General features: G+C 42.0%; 1 protein-coding gene across 1 annotated transcript; it reads left to right on the plus strand.

The window, feature by feature from the left end:
- Positions 1–19,918: 19,918 nt before the first annotated feature.
- Positions 19,919–21,201, plus strand: LOC133619353 (uncharacterized). The gene has a single exon (XM_072915465.1). It carries the CDS (start codon positions 19,991–19,993, stop codon positions 20,684–20,686), a length of 696 nt encoding a protein of 231 aa, XP_072771566.1. The 5' UTR covers positions 19,919–19,990; the 3' UTR covers positions 20,687–21,201.
- Positions 21,202–27,308: the final 6,107 nt, after the last annotated feature.

A 27,308-nucleotide genomic window follows, 5' to 3' on the forward strand; every position in this document is an offset into this window, starting at 1 on the left:
AAACTGCCGTTTGACTGAACACATGAGAACACACACAGGTGAAAAACCATTTAACTGTTCGATTTGTGGTCAAAACTTTTCTATTAAGAACCGTTTGACTGAACACATGAGAACACACACAGGTGAAAAACCATTTAGTTGTTCAGTTTGTTGTAAAAGGTTCTAACATAAAGCTGTCGCAGTAAAACACATAAGAACACACAAGGGAAAATAACCAATTAGCTGTTTAGTTTGTGGTATGTTGCTCATATGTGGCGACATCCACCCTACCCAGGACCTCCTCACTGCTTCTTTCACAAATATCTGAGGTATTCATACAAACTTGGATTATTTGAAGCATAATCTTATCTACTCATGACCCCATGTTTTCTCTGTATCTGAAACCTTCCTGAACAGTAAGATAGATGATGCTTCAAGTGCTTGGTTAGTCCTTCTTCAGTCCAGGGACCTGGGGCCTCATGTGTCAAGTTTGTACACGCTCAAAAACCTGCACTACACCCTTTTTCACTGCAAAGTTGACATGTATCAAAACTGACATAATTAAAATGCAGCATGAGACACTGCACACTGATATAGTTCTGTGAAAATGATTGTCTTCTGTGCAAATGTAAAGAAAGTGAACAGTGTGTGATTTACTGCAATACTGTCAGTCTTTGAACTTTTTATTTGTGCTTTGTTGAAATTGTTCACACATTGCACAGCTTTTATTTTTCTATCAATACACATTATGTCTAGAAGACAGGAAGTAACTCAACACTCTTGAATAGTTTCTACCTCAGTTTGTATGGTTTGTTGAGTTAGCACAGGATTAATATGTGGAAATGACAAATGAGGTAGTTGATACATAGAATAGTTTTTCTCTATGCTTTATTTTGTTTTTTGTTCAATCCTAGATGGGTTGTGACTTAAAGTTTAATAGTAACACTGAGATTAAGTCTAAATTCATTGTGTTCTTCAAGGTGTTTTTGAAAAGGTGCCATTTGTTTTCCTCAAAATATTTTACTAACTTGGAGTATTTGTCAAGATGATTATTTGTGATAAGTACATTTTCAGGATGTGCTCGTTCTATTTTTGGCCGAAGTAAAAAATAAAGAAAATACTCTGAAGTTGTCGTAGTCGTATTTTTAAGTTATCATGCCATGATTTTGCCCGTCCCGCCCACGTGGAAATAGATTTTCCTCCATGCGGCCCCTGAGCTAAAATGAGTTTGACACCCCTGCTGTAATGTGACTCATGTGAGCAGGTTACTGTATAAACACATTTTGTTATAAGTTATAAAAATGTGTTCAGTTCTCAGAGACACATCAATGTCAGGCTGACAATCGCTCTTCCGCTTTCTCCAAACACGAGAACAAAGCAGCTCCTACTGACTTGTGATTGGTCGGACCGTGCCCATCTTAATCACATGGCTAATTTCAATATAGTAAATTGTGATGTAACACAATTGAATATCTTATATGCTCAGACAGTAATGTGTTTATATAAGTTTAGATTGTGTTATGATGTTTGTAAAGGGGAAAGACGTTAATGTGTCTTGTTTTCATGTTTGCATTTAAGATAGTTGACATTTAGCATGATAGCTGTTAACTGGCGATTAGTGATGTTAAGTGCCTAAGATGGTAGTTATTGATTAGCAGTGTGATGAGGGCTTTCTGCTGGTGAGTGATTAGCACTACAGTTAGAGCCACCTATCGCTAGGTAGAAATGAGCAGTTTCACCAACATTTTTATGTGAAACCATATTACTAACTCTCTGGTGTTTGACAGGATTCATGGAAGTTTATTGTCATACCAGCACACGATACACATGAGATGGCACACAATTTAGTAGCACGTGAACAATAGGATTGGTCCTGGTGGAGATCTACACTCTTAGTGCTTTTTTTCTTTATTCAGAGTAATCATTTGACTTTCTAAAGGTTTTTAACTAAAACAACTAAGTAGGTTGACAAATATTTCTGTTTCTTGTAGTATTTAAAATGTATGATTTTTTTCTTCAATGTTTGCCCTTTTTCTGGTTTGAACAACAGCCATGGAAAAAGTCTGTGCACGTGCTTGTATATATATATATTTTATTTTCAAAGAGTTGTTGTCCATTATTTAATGTTAGATACTTTTGCCAACCATTGTTTTAAAACGAGATTAAATTTACTTTATTTTGAAAAACAACTGTTGTGGAGTAGGAAACGGAAGAGGCGGGCTTCGAGCGCATGCGCAAATGTACTTGAAGCCAAGCAAAAAGACAAAGACCGCAAGCTATGGTTCTACGGAGAATGTTCGAATTCACGATCTTAAAGTCATATGATTCACAGCAAATATAGCAACAAATATCTCAATTGGTATTTTCCAAAGCCACGAAACGTGCATTGAGTTTGGAGCGATATCTGAAGTGAAGATTGAAGACGTGATAGAAGATGGACGACTACTGCTATGCTAAGATGGCGACGTCCGCTAAAAGAGAACATGAAAGAGAATCAACTTCCAGCAAATCACCAACGGAGATAAAGACGAAAGATGAAGGTGAGTGAGTTGAAGTTTTGTCATTTGAAAGCTATTTCAAGCCCTTAAAGTCTAAATGAGCCGACCTTGTTGAAGAATGTAAAGAAAGAGCCGCCATGATTGTTAGCTTGAAGAAGGCAGTGGAGTTGACATCAGAGGAGATGAAAGAATGCAAAAGTCACATTTAGAAACTAAAAGCAAAACAACAACTCTGTTAGGCTCGTTTGGTGTGTGTAAGGAAGGGATAGTAGTTATTTTAGAGTTGGGACACGTTGACAGATTCCGGCCAGAGAATCCTTTAATCATCTTTATTGCTGAAAGGTAGATGTGTGTGTGTGTGTGTGTGTGTGTGTGTGTGGTCTAAACAAATAGAGAAAAGAGGAAAAATTACAATCCAATTATATACTCATTAATATGCAGCAATATACATGTATATGCATACATAATATAATATAATATAATATAAAGGTGTGCATGACAACAACATATATACTGCATTTAACTATGCATGAACTTCAAACAAGTTTCTAAGCTTCAGAGCCATAAATGGCGATTATGTGGTCTCTGTCGCCATCTAAAGGCCAAACTCCGCCATCGCAGTTGCAATGACGTTAAATAAACTACACGTGAATGTAAACGCCGTCAACGAGACTAATTATCTCTCAATTGACCCAAACACAACTGAACTTAGCATACGATGCACCAAACATTTGCAGAAGTAGCAAGGCACGACATTCAGTTCAAATGCTGTAACAGTATGTGACAAAACTTACATTTAGTCGTCAACGCACACAAGGCTGGCTGCCACCATTGATTGAAACCGGCTATTCTGACAAAGACGTGCTTTAAAGGGGAAATGACGTCACAGATTGACCTATCAACTTAAAGACACAGGAACATTACAAAACTGGTTAAAGACACACAATAGGCTTTCGTACAGTGTGTTTTTATTTTCATCATGTCGTGGTCTTGAGGTGAGGTGAGTATTTAGTCACATTTAACAAAGTCTCTGTACAGTTTGTCGTGTCGTCAAGTAACAGAAAAGAATGGACGTGTTCAAGTCGCGAGCAACGACTCGTTAGCAGCGTGTTTTGAAGACTAGCCTACAGTTGTTTGGTCACTGTCTGAATTTTTTAATTAAAACAAAAGAGTTTCTCTTTCCTATGTTTGGCAAATGCCACTAATAAAAAAGTTAGCGAGCATTACTAAACTAAGTTGTTCCTCGAGTCCATCAAGTTATTTAATGGATTTTTGAGTGGACATAACAGCCACTATCTCTAAGGCCCCTTCTACACTAAGCAAGCTAAGGTTATCCAGGATAAATCCCACCTAACCTTATCCTTGTCCACACACACACAATGCCACCGTTTAAGACCCCCTCCCACTCCGTCTGCCGGCGCAACGCGACCTAATACGCATGCGCGGAAAATGCGCCCTCATAGCCATCTCCAGTGTTGCTTTGTGTGCAAGTTCTTAAATGTAACTTATCTGAACAATATCCAGTGTTGTGGTATTTTAATTAACTGGAATTCAGTGTGCTGTGGGGCCTTATTGTAGTGAATCACACCTGAGCCATCTTCTATCCATCATCTTCCGCTTATCCGAGGTCGGGTCGCGGGGGCAGCAGCATAAGCAGGAAAGGCCAGACTTCCCTCTCCCCAGCCACTTCCACCAGCTCTTCCCGGGGATCCCGAGGTGTTCCCAGGCCAGCCGGGTGACATCGTCTTCCCAACGTGTCCTGGGTTTTCCCCCTGGCCTCCTACCGGTTGGACATGCCCTACACACCTCCCTAGGGAGGCGTTCGGGTGGCATCCTGACCAGATGCCTGAACCACCTCATCTGGTTCCTCTCCATGTGGTGGAGCAGAAGCTTTACTTTGAGCTCCCCCCGGATGGCAGAGCTTCTCACCCTATCTCTAAGGGAGAGCCCCGCCACCCGGCGGAGGAAACTCATTTTGGCCGCTTGTACCCGTGATCTTGTTCTTTCGGTTTTAACCCAAAGCTCATGACCATAGGTGAGGATGGGAACGTAGATCGACCGGTAAATTGAGAGTTTTGCCTTCCAACTCAGCTCCTTCACCACAACGGATCGATACAGCGTCTGCATTACTGAAGACGCCGCACCGATCCGCCTGTCGATCTCACGATCCACTCTTCCCTCATTCGTGAACAAGACTCCGAGGTACTTGAACTCCTCCACTTGGGGCATGGTCTCCTCCCCAACCCGGAGATGGCACTCCACCCTTTTCCGGGCAACAACCATGGACTCGGACTTGGAGGTGCTGATTCTCATCCCAGTCACTTCACAAACCGATCCAGTGAGAGCTGAAGATGCTGGCCAGATGAAGCCATCAGGACCACATCATCTGCAAAAAGCAGAGACCTAATCCTGCAGCCACCAAACCGGATCCCCTCAATGCCTTGACTGCGCCAAGTAGAGATGCGCGGTTTGCGGACACAACCGCGGAGTCCGCGGATAATCCGCGGGTCGGGCGGTTGAAATAAAAAAAAAAATTAGATTTTATCTGCGGGTTGGGCGGTTGAAATTTAAAAAAATTAGATTTTAAATAGATTCAGGCGGGTGGCGTTTAAACCAATTCGGAAATATATATACATAGTTAAATGTTGTTATTCACATACGAAAAACGAGCAGCACTCTTTGAAACATGCAATTATTTATCAGCAGGCACTGCACTGCAGCACAACACAACAGAAGATGAAAAAAAAAAAGATTGCAACGCCGGCAGCAAACGTGGTACGCGACAAACTAAAAAAGGGAAACCTAAAGACCAGGGGAAAAAAGGCCAGAAAAGTTCAGCGTGGACTCGTTTTTATGAGGTTGTAAATCAGGATGATAGTAATGCTGGCTACGTGATTTGCAAGAGCTGCGACGCTGTTTATGTCTACGACAGTCACAAAACCGGGACATCCAACATGGTGCATCACATTTGTGCAAAATCATGATAAAGTGCAGTCTGATGGGTTTGATTTCCCCCCTTCAGCTATTTGCCTTGGCCAATAAGTTGCAGGTAATTTATTATTATTATTTATTTTTGTTTAAATAGAGATGACATACATATGTTATTGTATAATTTAAATTTGTGCGCGTGATTGACAGCCTAAGGCTTATGAGGCACAGTTTTTATTTATTTTTTTATTTCAACTTAAAAATGTATGAGCCTATGCCTACAACATAGGCTATGTGTTTATCTTTATTTTCATGCCTGTCGTTGACAATGGAGATTGTCTGATATTTTGTCATGGCTGCAGATCAATCAATAAAGGTTCATATTTGTCGCGAAATTGTTCACTGTTTCACTGTACACCCCGCCCTCATCCCTATTTGAGCATTATAACGTTAACAAGTTAATATATTCATTGAAATAAATTCAGAATTTTTTTTTTACCTAATGAAAATATAGGCCTAGTCTTTCTAAAACATTTTTTTAACTTCTTAAAAGCCTCGTTCTGCTTGCTGCAACTGCGCACACAAAGTGTGAGGAACGCACTCCTGATCTGAGGGCATTGGCAACATAAGTCAACACTTTCTTAATGGAAATGACAATAATATTATAATAATGATAAATAATATTATCACGCATTAATATCTCTTAGCCACTAATGCGTGGCCAAGAGATATTAATTTGTGTGTGATGATACCGGGTAGAAGGAGACGGCACAGAGACAGGGAGAGCGTTTAGCCTGGGGCGTATTCATTCAAAAGAGAATGATATATATCTCTATATAAATATATATATAATAATAATCCTCCTGTCCTGTCCTCCTGTCCAGCTCCTCCCGGGATCCCCCGGGAGGAGCTGGACGAAGTGGCTGGGGAGAGGGAAGTCTGGGCTTCCCTGCTTAAGCTGCTGCCCCCGCGACCCGACCTCGGATAAGCGGAAGAAGATGGATGGATGGATGGATATAATAATAATAATAATATATATATATATATTTATATATGTATAATTCATACAATATATTATCCAATATATTATATGATATTACACTATATATTATATTATACTATATTATATTATATATATATCAATATATATATATATATATCAATATATGTATATATATATATATATTAGATGTGTATGTAACCAAACAGGAAATGGGTGTCAGACTATGTGTGGAATTTAACTGGAGGGTTTTACCGTAAGTGTTGGAGGTGCCTGTTGAGAGGAGCGGTGCTGTCAAGACAAGGGCGAGGCAGGCAGGGTTTGTCCAGGGGTGGAAGCGTGGTCGGGAGACAGGAGGAGGATCTCTGGTGGCGGTTGTTTAAGTAGCCGTCCTTCTCATCAGTGTTGATTGAAGATGGAACGCAGCTGCCTGCAGCAGTGTGAGTGACGCGAGCGTGTTTGGAGGTGCGCTCAGCGCGGCTCCCAGATGATTGCGCACTGGTGTGCGTCTGGGCCGTGACAGCGTGGCACGCATTGAATGTCTCTGCGGCATTGGATCAGTCTCCTTTCTTTAACAGGCAAAAGCTTTATAACCTCACTAATGCCTTGCATCGTCTATATTAGATATATGACAACAGGTGGGTGCGGGCGGGTGTGGTTATGATAAAATGTTGGTTCGGGTGGATGGCGGATGGGTGACGACTTTTGTGATGCGGTTGCGGATGAAATAATTGCCTATCCGCGCATCTCTAGCGCCTAGTAATTCTGTCCATAAAAGTTATGAACAGAATGGGTGACAAAGGGCAGCCTTGGCGGAGTCCAACCCTCACTGGAAACGTGTCCGACTTACTGCCGGCAATGCAGACCAAGCTCTGACACTGATCGCACAGGGAACAGACCGCCACAATCAGACAGTCCGATACTCCATACTCTCTGAGCACTCCCCACAGGATTTTCCGAGGGACACGGTCGATCAAATGCCTTCTCCAAGTCCACAAAGCACATGTAGACTGGTTGAGCAAACTCCCATGCACCCTCAAGGACCCTGCCGAAAGTATAGAGATGGTCCACAGTTCCACGACCAGGATGTCCACGCGATGCTGCAGAGTCTTGTCAACCAAGACATTCCCACAGCATCCAGAGCCTTAAGGAACTCCGGGCGGATCTCATCTACCCCCGGGGCCTTGCCACCGAGGAGCTTTTTAACTACCTCAGCAACCTCAGCCCCAGAAATAGGAGAGCCCACCACAGATTCTCCAGGCACTGCTTCCTCATAGGAAGACGTGTTGGTGGGATTGAGGAGGTCTTCGAAGTATTCTCTCCACCGATCCACAACATCCGCAGTCGAGGTCAGCAGAACACCATCCTCACCATACACGGTGTTGATAGTGAACTGCTTCCCCTACCTGAGGCGGCGGATGGTGGTCCTAAATTGCTTCGAAGCCATCCGGAAGTCGTTTTCTATGGCTTCCCCAAACTCCTCCCATGTCCGAGTTTTTGCCTCCACGACCGCTGAAGCCGCACACCGCTTGGCCTGTCGGTACCTGTCCGCTGCCTCCGGAGTCCTATGAGCCAAAAGAACCCGATAGGACTCCTTCTTCAGCTTGACAGCATCCCTCACCGCCGGTGTCCACCAACGGGTTCTAGGATTACCGCCACGACAGGTACCAACTACCTTGCGGCCGCCTCGACAATAGAGGTGTGGAACATGATCCACTAGGACTCAATGTCCAGCACCTCCCTCGTGACATGTTCAAAGTTCTTCCAGAGGTGGGAATTGAATTTGTCTCTGACAGGAGACTCTGACAGACGTTCCCAGCAGACCCTCACAATGCGTCTGGGCCCGCCAGGTCTGTCCGGCATCCTCCCCCACCATCGCAGCCAACTCACCACCAGGTGGTGATCGGTAGAAAGCTCCGCCCCTCTCTTCACCCGAGTGTCCAAAACATGAGGCCGTAAATCCGATGACACAACTACAAAGTCGATCATGGAACTACGGCCTAGGGTGTCCTGGTGCCAAGTGCACATATGGACACCCTTATGTTTGAACATGGTGTTTGTTATAGACAATTTGTGACGGGCACAAAAGTCTAATAACAAAACACCACTCAGGTTCAGATCCGGACGGCCATTCTTCCCAATCACGCCTCTCCAGGTTTCGCTGTCGTTGCCAACATGAACGTTGAAGTCCCCCAGTAGGACAAGGGAATCACCCGGGGGACCACTTTCCAGTACTCCCTCGAGTGTATCCAAAAAAAGCGTTCGCCGTTTTCCGTAGTCTTCCCTTGACGCTACCTTTTTTTATCTAATCCATGGGAGCCCGCATTCTCGTTAACTCTCCTTCGACAAATGGACAAAGTTTTTCGGTAAGTAGAATCACAGCTAACCTGGAAATTCGAATGTTCTGTTGTCGTTTGAGAAGTGTTGTATCCCAAATAGCTGCAATCGCTTTTTCTTAAGGTATCCATGTGTGAATTCCACAAGCGTCTGTACATGTAGAAGAAAGAGAAAGCTTTGACTGTAAGCAGAAACTTAGAGTCAAATAATAATTTTACATGGTTAAAATTTAAATTAAAATGCATTAAACACATTGGACTTGTCTCGTTGCACTCAAATAACAATTTACAATTTTCCATATTACATATAGTCTGCTATAATCAAGGATTAGATTAGAATAGAACATAAAGTTTTACTGACATTATTTTAAATTATTCATGATTTATAGTTGCCACTCCTGGTCTGTGCTTTAAGAAAAATACAATTATTAATTAAGTACTAAAAACAAAACTATGGATAAAGGCACACAGATAAGCCATGTAGCAGGTAAAACACATTTATTAAAGACAAAACATTGTAAGAATTTGTTACAAAATGTAGTCATTTCACTTGCATTAGTTGACTGCTAATTGGGCAGTTTTAACTGCGCTAATATTTGGCATCAAGTTAACCAGCAGGGGAGCTGGTTAACTAATGAGAGTAGTATGTGTGTTTGTGAGAATGTCAACGTGTTGTCTGAGTGACGTCAGTGAGTGAGCGGGCGAGTAAGGAGAGGTAGTGGTAGCATGTGCAGGATTGTTAATAGCATGGTGGATGTCCGGTTGTGCCCTGTGGAAATAATAAATAAAGTGACCAAGTTGTAACTAATCGACGGCCTCGTCCTTCCGACCAAAGAGTGGCGCTTAATGGACCCAGTGTTACCCCCGACAAAACATGGGCCCTAGAGTAAGTCACCGCCGCACTGCGGCATTCAGATGAAAGAACGGTACCGGTTCTTTTCAAAGGTGGTATAGTACCGATTTCAATTGATTAGTACCACGATACTTTATTAGTAGCAGTATACTGTACAACCCTACTACACACACATACAGTACATAGAAGAAAGTGTGTTTTTGTTGTTTGTGTCTTGCAGACGTCCAGCAGCTGATCGGTAATCCAGAAGAAGTTTCCCCTCAGTTAGGGGGGAGCTCCACTTTGAAGCAGGAGACTCCACAACCACCCTGCATCAAAAAGGAAGAGGAGGAACTCTGCATCACTCAGGAGGGAGAGTGTCTTCTAAGACGAGAGGAAGCTGATTACACCAAGTTTCCACTGAGTATTCTCTCTGTGAAGACTGAAGATGATGAAGAGAAACCACAAGTAGACAACCTCTTAGCTCCACTATCAGACAGTGAGGCTGAAGATGATGAAGAGAAACCACAAGTAGACAACATCTTAGCTCCACTATCAGATAGTGAGGCTGAAGACGAGGTTGAAGAACCTTTGAGCAGCGATACAGACTGTGAAGGTGATACGTGGACTCATACTGACAACAAACACTCTGAATGCTCTACAAAGAAGAGAGGTGAAACATGTTTGAGCTGCTCAGTTTGTGCTGAAAGTTTTACTAAAAAGAGCCGTTTGACTCGACACATGAGAACACACACAGGAGAAAAAACATTTATTTGTTCAGTTTGTGGCAAAAGCTTTTCTCAAAATAGATATTTGACTCGACACATGAGAACACACACAGGTGAAAAACCATTTAGTTGTTCAGTTTGTGGCAACAGCTTTTCTCAAAATAGCAATCTGACTCAACACATGAGAACACACACAGGAGAAAAAACATGTACTTGTTCAGTTTGTGGCAAAGGCTATTATGAAAAAAGCTATTTGACTAAACACATGAGAACACACACAGGTGAAAAACCATTTAGTTGTTCAGTTTGTGGCAACAGCTTTTCTCAAAATAGCCATTTGACTCAACACATGAGAACACACACAGGTGAAAAACCATTTAATTGTTCAATTTGTGGTGAAAACTTTTCTTATAAGAACCGTTTGACTGAACACATGAGAACACACACAGGAGAAAAAACATGTACTTGTTCAGTTTGTGGCAAAGGCTTTTCTCAAAATAGCTATTTGACTAAACACATGAGAACACACACAGGTGAAAAACCATTTAGTTGTTCAGTTTGTGGCAACAGCTTTTCCCAAAATAGCCATTTGACTCAACACATGAGAACACACACAGGTGAAAAACCATTTAATTGTTCAATTTGTGGTGAAAACTTTTCTATTAAGAACCGTTTGACTGAACACATGAGAACACACACAGGTGAAAAACCATTTAATTGTTCAATTTGTGGTGAAAACTTTTCTATTAAGAACCGTTTGACTGAACACATGAGAACACACACATGTGAAAAACCATTTAGTTGTTCAGTGTGCTGTAAAAGGTTCCAACATAAAGCAGTCGCAGTAAAACACATAAGAACACACAAGAGAAAATAACCAATTAGCTGTTTAGTTTGTGGTATGTTGCTCATATTTGGTGACATCCACCCTACCCAGGACCTCCTCACTGCTTCTTTCACAAATATCTGAGGTATTCATACAAACTTGGATTATTTGGAGCATAATCTTATCCACTCATGACCCCATGTCTTCTCTGTATCTGAAACCTTCCTGAACAGTAAGATAGATGATGCTTCAAGTGCTTGGTTACTCCTTCTTCAGTCCAGGGACCTGGGGCCTCATGTGTCAAGTTTGTGCACGCTCAAAAACTTGCACTACACCCTTTTTCACTGCAAAGTTGACATGTATCAAAACTGACATAATTAAAATGCAGCATGAGACACTGCACACTGATATAGTTCTGTGAAAATGATTGTCTTCTGTGCAAATGTAAAGAAAGTGAACAGTGTGTGATTTACTGCAATACTGTCAGTCTTTGAACTTTTTATTTATGCTTTGTTGAAATTGTTCACACATTGCACAGCTTTTATTTTTCTATCAATACACATTATGTCTAGAAGACAGGAAGTAACTCAACACTCTTGAATAGTTTCTACCTCAGTGTGTATGGTTTGTTGAGTTAGCACAGGATTAATATGTGGAAATGACAAATGAGGTAGTTGATATATAGAATAGTTTTTCTCTATGCTTTATTTTGTTTTTTGTTCAAACCTAGATGGGTTCTGACTTAAAGTTTAATAGTAACACTGAGATTAAGTCTAAGTTCATTGTGTTCTTCAAGGTGTTTTTGAAAAGGTGCCATTTTTTTCCCTCAAAATATTTTACTAACTTGGAGTATTTGTCAAGATGATTATTTGTGATAAGTACATTTTCAGGATGTGCTCGTTCTATTTTTGGCCCAAGTAAAAAATAAAGAAAATACTCTGAAGTTGTCGTAGTCGTATTTTTAAGTTATCATGCCATGATTTTACCCGTCCCGCCCACGTGGAAATAGATTTTCCTCCATGTGGCCCCTGAGCTAAAATGAGTTTGACACCCCTGCTGTAATGTGACTCATGTGAGCAGGTTACTGTATAAACACATTTTGTTATAAGTTATAAAAATGTGTTCAGTTCTCAGAGACACATCAATGTCAGGCTGACAATCGCTCTTCCGCTTTCTCCAAACACGAGAACAAAGCAGCTCCTACTGACTTGTGATTGGTCAGACCGTGCCCATCTTAATCACATGGCTAATTTCAATATAATAAATTGCGATGTAACACAATTGAATATCTTATATGCTCAGACAGTAATGTGTTTATATAAGTTTAGATTGTGTTATGATGTTTGTAATGGGGAAAGATGTTAATGTGTCTTGTTTTCATGTTTGCATTTAAGATAGTTGGCATTTAGCATGATAGCTGTTAACTGGCGATTAGTGATGTTAAGTGCCTAAGATGGTAGTTATTGATTAGCAGTGTGATGAGGGCTTTCTGCTGGTGAGTGATTAGCACTACAGTTAGAGCCACCTATCGCTAGGTAGAAATGAGCAGTTTCACCAACATTTTTATGTGAAACCATATTACTAACTGTCTGGTGTTTTACAGGATTCATGGAAGTTTATTGTCATACCAGCACACGATACACATGAGATGGCACACAATTTAGTAGCACGTGAACAATAGGATTGGTCCTGGTGGAGATCTACACTCTTAGTGCTTTTCTTCTTTATTCAGAGTAATCATTTGACTTTCTAAAGGTTTTTAACTAAAACAACTAAGTAGGTTGAAAAATATTTCTGTTTCTTGTAGTATTTAAAATGTATGATTTTTTTCTTCAATGTTTGCCCTTTTTCTGGTTTGAACAACAGCCATGGAAAAAGTCTGTGCACGTGCTTGTATATATATATTTTATTTTCAAAGAGTTGTTGTCCATTATTTAATGTTAGATACTTTTGCCAACCATTGTTTTAAAACAAGATTAAATTTACTTTATTTTGAAAAACAACTGTTGTGGAGTAGGAAACGGAAGTGGCGGGCTTTTAGCGCATGCGCAAATGTACTTGAAGCGAAGCAAAAAGACGAGGACCGCATGCTATGGTTGTTCGGAGATTCTTCGAATTCACGATCTTAAAGTCATATGATTCACAGCAAATATAGCAACAAATATCTCAATTGGTATTTTCCAAAGCCACGAAACGTGCATTGAGTTTGGAGCGATATGTGAAGTGAAGATTGAAGACGTGATAGAAGATGGACGACTACTGCTATGCTAAGATGGCGACGTCCGCTAAAAGAGAACATGAAAGAGAATCAACTTCCAGCAAATCACCAACGGAGATAAAGACGAAAGATGAAGGTGAGTGAGTTGAAGTTTTGTCATTGGAAAGCTATTTAAAGCCCTTAAAGTCTAAATGAGCCGACCTTGTTGAAGAATGTAAAGAAAGAGCCGCCATGATTGTTAGCTTGAAGAAGGCAGTGGAGTTCACATCAGAGGAGATGAAAGAATGCAAAAGTCACATTTAGAAACTAAAAGCAAAACAACAACTCTGTTAGGCTTGTTCGGTGTGTGTAAGGAAGGGATAGTAGTTCTTTTAGAGTTGGGACACGTTGACAGATTCCGGCCAGAGAATCCTTTAATCATCTTTATTGCTGAAAGGTAGATGTGTGTGTGTGTGTGTGTGTGTGTGTGTGTGTGTGTGTGTGTGTGTGTGTGTGTGTGTGTGTGTGTGTGTGTGTGTGATCTAAACAAATAGAGAAAAGAGGAAAAATTACAATCCAATTATATGCTCATTAATATGCAGCAATATACATGTATATGCATACATAATATAATATAATATCATCCATCCATCCATCCATCTTCTTCCGCTTATCCGAGGTCGGGTCGCGGGGGCAGCAGCTTAAGCAGGGAAGCCCAGACTTCCCTCTCCCCAGCCACTTCGACCAGCTCTTCCCGGGGATCCCGAGGCGTTCCCAGGCCAGCCGGGTGACATCGTCTTCCCAACGTGTCCTGGGTTTTCCCCCTGGCCTCTTACCGGTTGGACATGCCCTACACACCTCCCTAGGGAGGCGTTCAGGTGGCATCCTGACCAGATGCCTGAACCACCTCATCTGGTTCCTCTCCATGTGGTGGAGCAGAAGCTTTACTATGAGCTCCCCCCGGATGGCAGAGCTTCTCACCCTATCTCTAAGGGAGAGCCCCGCCACCCGGCGGAGGAAACTCATTTTGGCCGCTTGTACCCGTGATCTTGTTCTTTCGGTTTTAACCCAAGGCTCATGACCATAGGTGAGGATGGGAACGTAGATCGACCGGTAAATTGAGAGTTTTGCCTTCCAACTCAGCTCCTTCACCACAACGGATCGATACAGCGTCTGCATTACTGAAGACGCCGCACCGATCCGCCTGTCGATCTCACGATCCACTCTTCCCTCATTTGTGAACAAGACTCCGAGGTATTTGAACTCCTCCACTTGGGGCATGGTCTCCTCCCCAACCCGGAGATGGCACTCCACCCTTTTCCGGGCAACAACCATGGACTCGGACTTGGAGGTGCTGATTCTCATCCCAGTCACTTCACAAACCGATCCAGTGAGAGCTGAAATTGCTGGCCAGATGAAGCCATCAGGACCACATCATCTGCAAAAAGCAGAGACCTAATCCTGCAGCCACCCAACCGGATCCCCTCAACGCCTTGACTGCGCCTAGTAGAGATGCGCGGTTTGTGGACACAACCGCGGAGTCCCCGGATAATCCGCGGATAATCCGCGGGTCGGGCGGTTGAAATAAAAAAAAAATTAGATTTTATCTGCGGGTCGGGCGGTTGAAATTTTAAAAAATTAGATTTTAAATAGATTCAGGCGGGTGGCGGTTAAACCAATTCGGAATGTTGTTACCCACATACGAAAAACGAGCAGCACTCTTTGAAACATGCAATTATTTATCAGCAGGCACTGCACTGCAGCACAACACAACAGAAGAAGAAAAAAGAAAAGATTGCAACGCCGGCAGCAAACGTGGTACGCGACAAACTAAAAAAGGGAAAACTAAAGACCAGGGGGAAAAAAGGCCAGAAAAGTTCAGCGTGGACTCGTTTTTATGAGGTTGTAAATCAGGATGATAGTAATGCTGGCTACGTGATTTGCAAGAGCTGCGACGCTGTTTATGTCTACGACAGTCACAAAACCGGGACATCTAACATGGTGCATCACATTTGTGCAAAACCATGATAAAGTGCAGTCTGATGGGTTTGATTTCCCCCCTTCAGCTATTTGCCTTGGCCAATAAGTTGCAGGTAATTTATTATTATTATTTATTTTTGTTTAAATAGAGATGACATACATATGTTATTGTATAATTTAAGTTTGTGCGCATGATTGACAGCCTAAGGCTTATGAGGCACACATTTTATTTATTTTTTTATTTCAACTTAAAAACGTATGAGCCTATGCCTACAACATAGGCTATGTGTTTATCTTTATTTTCCTGCCTGTCGTTGACAATGGAGATTGTCTGATATTTTGTCATGGCTGCAGATCAATCAATAAAGGTTCATCTTTGTCGCGAAATTGTTCACTGTTTCACTGTGCACCCCGCCCTCGTCCCTATTTGAGCATTATAACGTTAACAAGTTAATATTCATTGAAATAAATTCAGAACATTTTTTTCACCTAACGAAAATATAGGCCTAGTCTTTCTAAAACATTTTTTTTACTTCTTAAAAGCCTCGTTCTGCTTGCTGCAACTGCGCACACAAAGTGTGAGGAACGCACTCCTGATCTGAGGGCATTGGCAACAATAGTCAACACTTTCTTAATGGAAATGACAATAATATTATAATAATGATAAATAATATTATCACGCATTAATATCTCTTAGCCACTAATGCGTGGCCAAGAGATATTAATTTGTGTGTGATGATACCGGGTAGAAGGAGACGGCACTGAGACAGGGAGAGCGTTTAGCCTGGGGCGTATTTATTCAAAAGGGAATTATATATATCTCTATATAAATATATATATAATAATAATATATATATATATATATATATTTATATATGTATAATTCATACAATATATTATCCAATATATTATATGATATTATACTATATATTATATTATACTATATTATATATATATTGATATATGAATATATATATATATATATATATATATATATATATATATATATATATATATATATATTAGATGTGTATGTAACCAAACAGGAAATGGGTGTCAGACTATGTGTGGAATTTAACTGGAGGGTTTTACCGTAAGTGTTGGAGGTGCGTGTTGAGAGGAGCGGTGCTGTCAAGACAAGGGCGAGGCAGGCAGGGTTTGTCCAGGGGCGGAAGCGTGGTCGGGAGACAGGAGGAGGATCTCTGGTGGCGGTTGTTTAAGTAGTCGTCCCTCTCATCAGTGCCGGGTGTGTTGATTGAAGATGGAACGCAGCTGCCTGCAGCAGTTTGAGTGAAGCGCGCCCGAGCGCGCTTGGAGGTGCGTTTAGCGCGGCTCCCAGATGACTGCGCACTGGTGTGCGTCTGGGCTGTGACAGCGTGGCACGCATTGAATGTCTCTGCTGCATTGGATCAGTCTCCTTTCTTTAACAGGCAAAAGCTTTATAACCTCACTAATGCCTTGCATCGTCTATATTAGATATATAACAACGGGTGGGTGCGGGCCGGTGTGGTTTTGATAACATGTTGGTTCGGGTGGATGGCGGATGGGTGACGACTTTTGTGATGCGGTTGCGGATGAAATAATTGCCTATCCGCGCATCTCTAGCGCCTAGTAATTCTGTCCATAAAAGTTATGAACAGAATGGGTGACAAAGGGCAGCCTTGGCGGAGTCCAACCCTCACTGGAAACGTGTCCGACTTACTGCCGGCAATGCAGACCAAGTTCTGACACTGATTGCACAGGGAGCGGACCGCCACAATCAGACAGTCCGATGCCCCGTACTCTCTGAGTACTCCCTACAGGATTTCCCGAGGGACACGGTCGAATGCCTTCTCCAAGTCCACAAAGCACATGTTGACTGGTTGGGCAAACTCCCATGCACCCTCAAGGACCCTGCCGAGAGTATAGAGATGGTCCACAGTTCCACGACCAGGATGTCCACGCGATGCTGCAGAGTCTTGTCAACCAAGACATTCCCACAGCATCCAGAGCCTTAAGGAACTCCGGGCGGATCTCATCTACCCCCGGGGCCTTGCCACCGAGGAGCTTTTTAACTACCTCAGCAACCTCAGCCCCAGAAATAGGAGAGCCCACCACAGATTCTCCAGGCACTGCTTCCTCATAGGAAGACGTGTTGGTGGGATTGAGGAGGTCTTCGAAGTATTCTCTCCACCGATCCACAACATCCGCAGTCGAGGTCAGCAGAACACCATCCTCACCATACACGATGTTGATAGTGAACTGCTTCCCCTACCTGAGGCGGCGGATGGTGGTCCTAAATTGCTTCGAAGCCATCCGGAAGTCGTTTTCCATGGCTTCCCCAAACTCCTCCCATGTCCGAGTTTTTGCCTCCACGACCGCTGAAGCCGCACACCGCTTGGCCTGTCGGTACCTGTCCGCTGCCTCCGGAGTCCTATGAGCCAAAAGAACCCGGTAGGACTCCTTCTTCAGCTTGACAGCATCCCTCACCGCCGGTGTCCACCAACGGGTTCTAGGATTACCGCCACGACAGGTACCAACTACCTTGCGGCCGCCTCGACAATAGAGGTGCGGAACATGATCCACTAGGACTCAATGTCCAGCACCTCCCTCGTGACATGTTCAAAGTTCTTCCAGAGGTGGGAATTGAATTTGTCTCTGACAGGAGACTCTGACAGACGTTCCCAGCAGACCCTCACAATGCGTCTGGGCCCGCCAGGTCTGTCCGGCATCCTCCCCCACCATCGCAGCCAACTCACCACCAGGTGGTGATCGGTAGAAAGCTCCGCCCCTCTCTTCACCCGAGTGTCCAAAACATGAGGCCGTAAATCCGATGACACAACTACAAAGTCGATCATGGAACTGTGGCCTAGGGTGTCCTGGTGCCAAGTGCACATATGGACACCCTTATGTTTGAACATGGTGTTTGTTATGGACAATTTGTGACGGGCACAAAAGTCTAATAACAAAACACCACTCAGGTTCAGATCCGGACGGCCATTCTTCCCAATCACGCCTCTCCAGGTTTCGCTGTCGTTGCCAACATGAACGTTGAAGTCCCCCAGTAGGACAAGGGAATCACCCGGGGGACCACTTTCCAGTACTCCCTCGAGTGTATCCAAAAAAAGCATTCGCCGTTTTCCGTAGTCTTCCCTTGACGCTACCTTTTTTTATCTAATCCATGGGAGCCCGCATTCTCGTTAACTCTCCTTCGACAAATGGACAAAGTTTTTCGGTAAGTAGAATCACAGCTAACCTGGAAATTCGAATGTTCTGTTGTCGTTTGAGAAGTGTTGTATCCCAAATAGCTGCAATCGCTTTTTCTTAAGGTATCCATGTGTGAATTCCACAAGCGTCTGTACATGTAGAAGAAAGAGAAAGCTTTGACTGTAAGCAGAAACTTAGAGTCAAATAATAATTTTACATGGTTAAAATTTAAATTAAAATGCATTAAACACATTGGACTTGTCTCGTTGCACTCAAATAACAATTTACAATTTTCCATATTACATATAGTCTGCTATAATCAAGGATTAGATTAGAATAGAACATAAAGTTTTACTGACATTATTTTAAATTATTCATGATTTATAGTTGCCACTCCTGGTCTGTGCTTTAAGAAAAATACAATTATTAATTAAGTACTAAAAACAAAACTGTGGATAAATGCACACAGATAAGCCATGTAGCAGGTAAAACACATTTATTAAAGACAAAACATTGTAGGAATTTGTTACAAAATGTAGTCATTTCACTTGCATTAGTTGACTGCTAATTGGGCAGTTTTAACTGCGCTAATATTTGGCATCAAGTTAACCAGCAGGGGAGCTGCTTAACTTATGAGAGTAGTATGTGTGTTTGTGAGAATGTCAACGTGTTGTCTGAGTGACGTCAGTGAGTGAGCGGGCGAGTAAGGAGAGGTAGTGGTAGCATGTGCAGGAGTGTTAATAGCATGGTGGATGTCTGGTTGTGCCCTGTGGAAATAATAAATAAAGTGAGCAAGTTGTAACTAATCGACGGCCTCGTCCTTCCGACCAAAGAGCGGCGCTTTATGGACCCAGTGTTACCCCCGACAAAACATGGGCCCTGGAGGTAGTCACCGTCGCACAGCGGCATTCAGATGAAAGAGCGGTACCGGTTCTTTTCAAAGGTGGTATAGTACCGATTTCAATTGATTAGTACCACGATACTTTATTAGTAGCAGTATACTGTACAACCCTACTACACACACATACAGTACATAGAAGAAAGTGTGTTTTTGTTATTTGTGTCTTGCAGACGTCCAGCAGCTGATCGGTAATCCAGAAGAAGTTTCCGCTCAGTTAGCGGGGAGCTCCACTTTGAAGCAGGAGACTCCACAACCACCCTGCATTAAAAAGGAAGAGGAGGAACTCTGCATCACTCAGGAGGGAGAGTGTCTTCTAGGACGAGAGGAAGCTGATTACACCAAGTTTCCACTGAGTATTCTCTCTGTGAAGACTGAAGATGATGAAGAGAAACCACAAGTAGACAACCTCTTAGCTCCACTATCAGATAGTGAGGCTGAAGACGAGGTTGAAGTAACTTTGAGCAGCGATAAAGACTGTGAAGGTGATATGAGGACTCAACAAATACTCTGAATGCTCTACAAAGAAGAGAGGTAAAACATGTTTGAGCTGCTCAGTTTGTGCTGAAAGTTTTACTCATAAGAGCAGTTTGACTCGACACATGAGAACACACACAGGTGAAAAACCATTCAGTTGTTCAGTTTGTGCCAAAAGCTTTTCTCGAAAATTTGGTTTGACTCAACACATGAGAACACACACAGGAGAAAAAACATTTAATTGTTCAGTTTGTGGCAAAAGCTTTTCTCAAAATAGCTGTTTGACTCGACACATGAGAACACACGCAGGAGAAAAACCATGTACTTGTTCAGTTTGTGGCAAAGGCTTTTCTCAAAATAGCTATTTGACTCTACACATGAGAACACACACAGGTGAAAAACCATTTAATTGTTCAGTTTGTGGCAAAAGCTTTTCTCAAAATAACTATTTGTCTAAACACATGAGAACACACACAGGTGAAAAAACATTTAATTGTTCAGTTTGTGGCATAAGCTTTTCTCAAAATAACTGTTTGACTCGACACATGAGAACACACGCAGGAGAAAAACCATGTACTTGTTCAGTTTGTGGCAAAGGCTTTTCTCAAAATAGCTATTTGACTAAACACATGAGAACACACACAGGTGAAAAACCATTTGGTTGTTCAGTTTGTGGCAACAGCTTTTCTCAAAATAGCAATCTGACTCATCACATGAGAACACACACTGGAGAAAAATCATTTAGTTGTTCAGTGTGCTGTAAAAGGTTCTCACGTAATGCAGACGCAGTAAAACACATAAGAACACACAAGGGAAAATAACCAAATAGTTGTTTAGTTTGTGGTATGTTGCTCATATGTGGCGACATCCACCCTACCCAGGACCTCCTCACTGCTTCTTTCATAAATATCTGAGGTATTCATACAAACTTGGATTATTTGAAGCATAATCTTATCTACTCATGACCCCATGTCTTCTCTGTATCTGAAACCTTCCTGAACAGTAAGATAGATGATGCTTCAAGTGCTTGGTTACTCCTTCTTCAGTCCAGGGACCAGGGGCCTCATATGTCAAGTTTGTAAACGCTCAAAAACCTGCACTACACCCTTTTTCACTGCAAAATTGAGATGTATCAAAACTGACTAACGCATAAGTGATGCTGGGTAACTGTTTGCATAACAAATTGCCAACTTTTACTCCTCAGACTGATTGATGTGCAAATCAGAGACATATGAACAATTAACCCCCAACACCCACAACCCAACCCCCACCTCCCTCGACATGGTCCTGGTGGAGATCTACACTCTTAGTGCTTTTCTTCTTTATTCAGAGTAATGATTTGACTTTCTAAAGGTTTTGAACTACTAAGTGGGTTGAAAAATATGTATGTGTTTCTTGTAGTATTTAAAATGTAGAATTGTTTTTCTTCAATGTTTGCCCTTTTTCTGGTTTGAACAACAGCCATGGAAAAAGTCTGTGCACATGCTTGTATATATAAATTTTTTATTTTCAAACAGTAGTTGTCCGTTTTTTGATGTTAGATACTTTTGCCAACCATTGTTTTAAAACAAGATTAAATTGCCTTTATTTTGAAAAACATCTGTTGTGGAGTAGGAATAGCAAGTGTCTGTATTCTAGCGCAAATGTACTTGACGCCAAGCAAAAAGACAAAGACCGCATGCTATGATTTTTTTGGAGAATTTTCGAATTCACGATCTTAAAGTCATATGATTCACAGCAAATATAGCAACAAATATCTCAATTGATATTTTCCAAAGCCACGAAAGGTTTGCCTCGGCATTTTGATGGTGTGGGCGTGTGGCACCGAACGGAGATGTTGACGTGCGGAGTAAGCACAGTTCATTCTCTAGCGGGTGACTTTTTAAATGATGCTACATATTAGCAGAAAGGCTCATTTTTATAGCAACGCTTTCGCCCCACATTTGACAAATTACGGTTGTCTGTTCAACATATTCCCACTTGAAGCCAAACCACCGCCAGACGATGGACCCCCTGCTGTTTTTGGGGGAATTAATTATTCCTTCATTTGTTACCAGATTCGCACCTTCTTTCTCTCGTATTACCGCTAGCATCACAGCTAACGGTAGCCATGCTGCTACCTCTCTGCTGCGAGAAGTCGTATACGTATGTGACGTATGACGTGACAGTATGTGACGTATGTAGGAGCTGCGCTTGCTGTCTGAGAGAAGGAGACACAGGAAAGAGCGAGAAGAGCCTGTAGTGTAATGCCAGCAGCTAAAAGCAATGGCGTGAGAACGCATACTCGAATATCACGATAGTCATTTTCTATATCTTACAGAGACGAACCCGCGATATATCGCGCATAGCGATATATCGCCCAGCCCTACCACAGACTAATATATTCACACAGATTGTGTATGCTTATCAAACGCTGTTTTTATTTATTAAAACAAGTGCATTTGAAATTGCAGGAAAAAAATAGTGCTGATATTGCACTTCATAATAGCACTATTAACCAGTTCCACTGTACGTATTTGCACAAAAGTGTTAACATTGTATTTCCATGGCATATTGCATTGTAACTAGTTCCATAGCGGTTTCTATCCTGTTCTCACCTTATCTCATTGATCTCATCTCATACTGTATGTGTGTTTATGTGTGCGTACACATGAAAAACATAACAAATACATGAACATGACAATGAACCGAGTTAGTACTTTTTAGATGTCAGGGCTCTACGCAATATGTACACATATTCTTAATATAGTATACATTTTAACTGACCTTTATTTGACTATGTTTGTCTTTTTGTAGGTGGCTAAAATCCGCGGTGCTGCTGACCGCAGTCTAACGTTACGTTGCTGTGTGTGATACATTGACTAACGTAACGTTACGTGTAGGTACCTCATGCAAGCCTGCTTAAATAAAATCACTTGACAAAAAGTATGAATACGGTAGCGAACTGCAGTGGACGCAACAGATTGCCGTGTTTGCAATGAAGTTATAACCATAGACATCTTATAAGTAGACGCAGCATTGGCTGCTGTGACGCGAGCAATTTGGCCGCCATCTTGAAGTGGTGATGAGGAGCCGGCGAGCAGCCTAAACTGACAGTTGACAGGTAGAAAACAAAGATGCCGGCCGGGCTGGTGTTCAGCGTTTTCCTGCTCAAATGAGCGGACTGTTGAAAATAGGAATCGGGGGACTACTTTTCGTAAGTAAGATTTGACATTAACGTACTATTGGTTTGTTTTGTGAAAAGAATATTAGCACAGAGTTGAGAAGGAGCAAAGATCTTCAATATTTGTATGTGAAAATCACAAAGAAATCTTCTGGGGGGCGGATAACCTCCCTACATACCATACCAACTTTATTTATAAAGCCATTTAAAAACAAGCACAGTTGAAAAACAAAGGGCTGTACACCACAAATAAATAGAGGCAAAGGACAGACTAAAAAATAACATTTAAAACAGAAATAAAAATACACATTTAAAAAGCAAATATAAATTACCCTAAGAACAGTTTGTTAGATAAAAAACAATTTAAAAAAACAGGGGTTTGGTTTACAAACTTTCAGCCCCACCTAAAACAAAATTCACCAACCGCCACTGATTATGATGCATTCTCATTTTAGGCAAAATATAAAATAATACTTTCTTAACAGTATAATTGTAACCAGGAATAAGTCTTCAAGTAACAATATTCAAATACTAACATTGTTGGGTAAGACAGAATTTGGTTTTATTCGGAATCCAGTGAAACAGATTGGTGGTTTTAGCTGATATAAAGACTTTAAGGTGTTTATATATGTTTATGTTGAAGTATTTGGCAGACGCTTTTATCCAAAGCCACTTACGTAAAAAATACATATAAAACAATCACTATAAACATGATCATTTAAGGGAAGAATGTAATACAAAATATCAATACAATGTGTCAAGACAGAATAAACTCTCTGCTGCTGAAGCAACAGAGATACAGTCTATAAGGTATATAGATATCTAATGTATTCATACATTGTTTATGCAGGATATACACATGTATATATAACCTAATCATATTGTTTCTTCAACTTAAAAATAGTTTACCGTTTTTTCCCCTTCTCTGGGATTATATTCCCAGTTTTGATCTCGGAAGTCTGGTCACTTATAGTGTATAAGAATATTACATTACTGTTAAGCAAACTATTAATAATAAATCATGTGTCTGTTATCATAGCTACACGTATGACAAAAAAGTGCGTGAAAATCAGTGGTATTCAGTGAGGTAAAATGAATTAAATGCGCTGACAGTTCATTGCTCTTGCCAAATGAATTGCTCTGAGTGGAGCGGATCACCACTCCAAGATGGCGGCCATGCGTCTCGTCTGCGCCAGTAGGCAGTAGCGCTCTATGCTGCGTCTACTTATAAGATGTCTATGGTTATAACGTTAGCAGTGAGTTTGCAGCCTCACTGATTTAACTACACAGCAAATAAAAGTCACGTTACTTAGCCAATAAACGTTATTTTGCATTCAAAACTTACCCTTCTTTGTGCAACTTCAAATGTCGAACGAAATGGGAAGTTGTTGCGTCTCCGTATGTAATATTCGAACTGCGTGATTTGCATATGGCAATTCGTTTTTTGTTGACCAAGTCGTAGTTTTTATACCCGAACGAAACCAACTTTGGCATAATTGTTTCTCACCGCCGCGTTGTTTGACAACTCTTGGTCATTAGTTCTCCTGCAATTCGATTGGATGAATGCTGCGTGATGAAAACAACGTAGTTCTAATTTGATTGGCTGTTGTACTGAGAGCACACCAGCTGACAGGAACAACACGCTGAGAGACACAGACGAAGAAAATGAAAGATACGGAGCGCTCCAAAATAACTTTTTAAGCTTTGGGTTTTGGGGAAAGTAGCAAGTCAAAAGGCTCAAGTCCAAGTGAAGTCACAAGTCATTGATGTTAAAGTCTAAGTCGAGTTGCAAGTCTCTTTACATTTTGTCAAGTCGAGTCTAAAGTTATCAAATTCATGACTCGAGTCTGACTCGAGTCCAAGTCATGTGACTCGAGTCCACACCTCTGGTATTTAAAATGTATGATTTTTTTCTTCAATGTTTGCCCTTTTTCTGGTTTGAACAACAGCCATGGAAAAAGTCTGTGCACGTGCTTGTATATATATATTTTTTATTTTCAAAGAGTTGTTGTCCATTATTTAGTGTTAGATACTTTTGCCAACCATTGTTTTAAAACAAGATTACATTTACTTTATTTTGAAAAACATCTGTTGTGGAGGAGGAAACGGAAGTGGCGGGCTTGTAGCGCATGCGCAAATGTACTTGACGCGAAGCAAAAAGACGAGGACCGCATGCTATGGTTGTTCGGAGATTCTTCGAATTCACGATCTTAAAGTCATATGATTCACAGCAAATATAGCAACAAATATCTCAATTCGTATTTCCCAAAGCCACGAAACGTGCATTGAGTTTGGAGCGATATGTGAAGTGAAGATTGAAGACGTGATAGAAGATGGACGACTACTGCTATGCTAAGATGGCGACGTCCGCTAAAAGAGAACATGAAAGAGAATCAACTTCCAGCAAATCACCAACGGAGATAAAGACGAAAGATGAAGGTGAGTGAGTTGAAGTTTTGTCATTTGAAATCTATTTAAAGCCCTTAAGGTCTAAATGAGCCGACCTTGTTGAAGAATGTAAAGAAAGAGCCGCCATGATTGTTAGCTTGAAGAAGGCAGTGGAGTTCACATCAGAGGAGATGAAAGAATGCAAAAGTCACATTTAGAAACTAAAAGCAAAACAACAACTCTGTTAGGCTCGTTTGGTGTGTGTAAGGAAGGGATAGTAGTTCTTTTAGAGTTGGGACACGATGGACAGATTCCGGCCAGAGAATCCTTTAATCATCTTTATTGCTGAAATGTAGATGTGTGTGTGTGTGTGTGTGTGTGTGTGTGTGTGTGTGTGTGTGTATGTGTGTGTGTGTGTGTGTGTGTGTGTGGTCTAAACAAATAGAGAAAAGAGGAACAATTACAATCCAATTATATACTCATTAATATGCAGCAATATACATGTATATGCATACATAATATAATATAATATAATATCATCCATCCATCTTCTTCCGCTTATCCGAGGTCGGGTCGCGGGGGCAGCAGCTTAAGCAGGGAAGCCCAGACTTCCCTCTCCCCAGCCACTTCGACCAGCTCTTCCCGGGGATCCCGAGGCGTTCCCAGGCCAGCCGGGTGACATCGTCTTCCCAACGTGTCCTGGGTTTTCCCCCTGGCCTCTTACCGGTTGGACATGCCCTACACACCTCCCTAGGGAGGCGTTCAGGTGGCATCCTGACCAGATGCCTGAACCACCTCATCTGGTTCCTCTCCATGTGGTGGAGCAGAAGCTTTACTATGAGCTCCCCCCGGATGGCAGAGCTTCTCACCCTATCTCTAAGGGAGAGCCCCGCCACCCGGCGGAGGAAACTCATTTTGGCCGCTTGTACCCGTGATCTTGTTCTTTCGGTTTTAACCCAAAGCTCATGACCATAGGTGAGGATGGGAACGTAGATCGACCGGTAAATTGAGAGTTTTGCCTTCCAACTCAGCTCCTTCACCACAACGGATCGATACAGCGTCTGCATTACTGAAGACGCCGCACCGATCCGCCTGTCGATCTCACGATCCACTCTTCCCTCATTCGTGAACAAGACTCCGAGGTATTTGAACTCCTCCACTTGGGGCATGGTCTCCTCCCCAACCCGGAGATGGCACTCCACCCTTTTCCGGGCAACAACCATGGACTCGGACTTGGAGGTGCTGATTCTCATCCCAGTCGCTTCACACTCGGCTGCGAACCGATCCAGTGAGAGCTGAAGATGCTGGCCAGATGAAGCCATCAGGACCACATCATCTGTAAAAAGCAGAGACCTAATCCTGCAGCCACCAAACCGGATCCCCTCAACGCCTTGACTGCGCCTAGTAGAGATGCGTGGTTTGCGGACACAACCGGGGAGTCCGCGGATAATCCGTGGGTCGGGCGGTTGAAATTTAAAAAAATTAGATTTTATCCGCGGGTCGGGCGGTTGAAATTTAAAAAAATTAGATTTTAAATAGATTCAGGCGGGTGGCGGTTAAACCAATTCGGAAATATATATACATAGTTAAATGTTGTTACCCACATACGAAAAACGAGCAGCGCTCTTTGAAACATGCAATTATTTATCAGCAGGCACTGCACTGCAGCACAACACAACAGAAGAAAAAAGAAAGAAAAGATTGCAACGCCGGCAGCAAACGTGGTACGCGACAAACTAAAAAAGGGAAAACTAAAGACCAGGGGAAAAAAAGGCCAGAAAAGTTCAGCGTGGACTCGTTTTTATGAGGTTGTAAATCAGGATGATAGTAATGCTGGCTACGTGATTTGCAAGAGCTGCGACGCTGTTTATGTCTACGACAGTCACAAAACC

This window comes from Nerophis lumbriciformis, linkage group LG20 (assembly GCF_033978685.3).
Source record: "Nerophis lumbriciformis linkage group LG20, RoL_Nlum_v2.1, whole genome shotgun sequence".
Lineage (NCBI taxonomy): Eukaryota > Metazoa > Chordata > Actinopteri > Syngnathiformes > Syngnathidae > Nerophis > Nerophis lumbriciformis.

What these genes read in the sequence shown, in the direction of transcription:
- LOC133619353 (XM_072915465.1), top strand. Translation starts at nt 19,991, where the DNA reads ATGAGAACACACACAGGTGAAAAACCATTCAGTTGTTCAGTTTGTGCC.